Source organism: Pygoscelis adeliae, unplaced genomic scaffold, assembly GCF_000699105.1.
Source record: "Pygoscelis adeliae isolate BGI_AS28 unplaced genomic scaffold, ASM69910v1 Scaffold479, whole genome shotgun sequence".
In the NCBI taxonomy this organism is placed as follows: domain Eukaryota; kingdom Metazoa; phylum Chordata; class Aves; order Sphenisciformes; family Spheniscidae; genus Pygoscelis; species Pygoscelis adeliae.
This window is the reverse complement of record NW_008825453.1, coordinates 31,858-33,101: the sequence shown is the minus strand read 5'-3', so window position 1 is coordinate 33,101 and position 1,244 is coordinate 31,858. Positions and strand designations below refer to the sequence as shown.

The following is a 1,244-nucleotide window of genomic DNA, read 5'->3' as shown; positions in this document are numbered from 1 at the left end:
GGGAGGGGGTGTGGGGAAGTGGGCGGCCGCCAGCCAGTAGACATAACCCGTGTTGTAGATGAGGACATTGCAGTAGTAGGCGACCTCGAAGAGCCCGTCGTTGCTGCGCCGGGAGAGAGAGGAGGTGATGGCAGGGGGAGCCCTGGGCATGCCTCAGGGGATTCCGGAGGGGGAAACTGAGGCACGGCTCACTTGTTCTCCAGGACTATCTCAGGCAGCCACAGCATGTCCGGCGGCAGGCGGAGCACCTCGATGTCCCCAAACTCAGACTTGTTCCACTGCAGGCGGTAATCGGTCCAGCCCTGGAGGGGGGGATCCCCGGGTCACCCCCTCACCACGCTGGGCCACCCTGTTGCCTGAGCCTCGGGGCACAACAGACGCCATGACGCCTGTCCCTACTCACATGCTCGACCCATAGGTTGGTGGTGAGCGTCTCGTCCACCTCTTTCTGCAACAACAGCGTGGGACAGTGGGGCCGTCCCCCCCCAGCCGTCCCCCCCACCCCAGGACCCCCAACCCTGACCAGCCAGGGTTCAGGGCAGCAGCCCCAGGGCTCCTCCCACCCAGCCAGCCCCATGGGTGAAGCATGGCTGGAGTGCACCCCACGGCGGGCACTGCCCTCTGGGACTCACCAGCGAGATGAGGTTGGAGAGGGTGAGGGCCAGGTAGACATCCACGACCTGGTCGGTGGAGGTGACAGGGCGCACCTCCTTGTCGTAGCCCTTCTCTTCAAAGAGGTGGTGGATGAGCCTCTCCTCCTGGTTCACACAGAGCCCGCCTGGGGGTGTGGGGTCAGGCAGACTGGGATGGGGCTGGGGGGGTTACTGGGCCCAGTTCCACCCCGCAGAGATTCTCGGTGAGGGCGGGGCGATGTAAGGATGGAGGAGACAGGAGGAGGCCAGCATGTCTGTGCTGCACAGGGGCATGGGCACATGCGGGGGCACATGGGCACACATGGGCATGGGACAAGGATGTGGGCACGGACACAGAGGGACACACAGATACAGACTCAGCACACACAGGGACACACAGACACAAGACACTTGGGTACAGACGCGGCGGCACCGGGCACGTAGGTGGATGCACACACAGAGGCACACATGGACAAGGACACGTGGACATGGACCCAGTGTAGGCAGGGACATGTGGTCATGGATGCAGTGTCAGTGTGCACAGAGACAGACAGGCACACACACACAGGGACACACAGACAGTAGCACTGTGCATAGACAGATGGATTCATA

The 1,244-nt window shown here is 63.0% G+C and overlaps 1 protein-coding gene across 1 annotated transcript in view; it reads right to left on the bottom strand.

The window, feature by feature from the left end:
- Window positions 1-1,244, bottom strand: part of LOC103922968 (acetylcholine receptor subunit gamma-like) — an 11,926-nt gene that overhangs the window by 8,469 nt on the left and 2,213 nt on the right. The window contains 1 exon segment of the mRNA XM_009331199.1: window positions 633-812. Within this exon segment, the coding sequence (XP_009329474.1) occupies window positions 633-812 (180 nt within the window).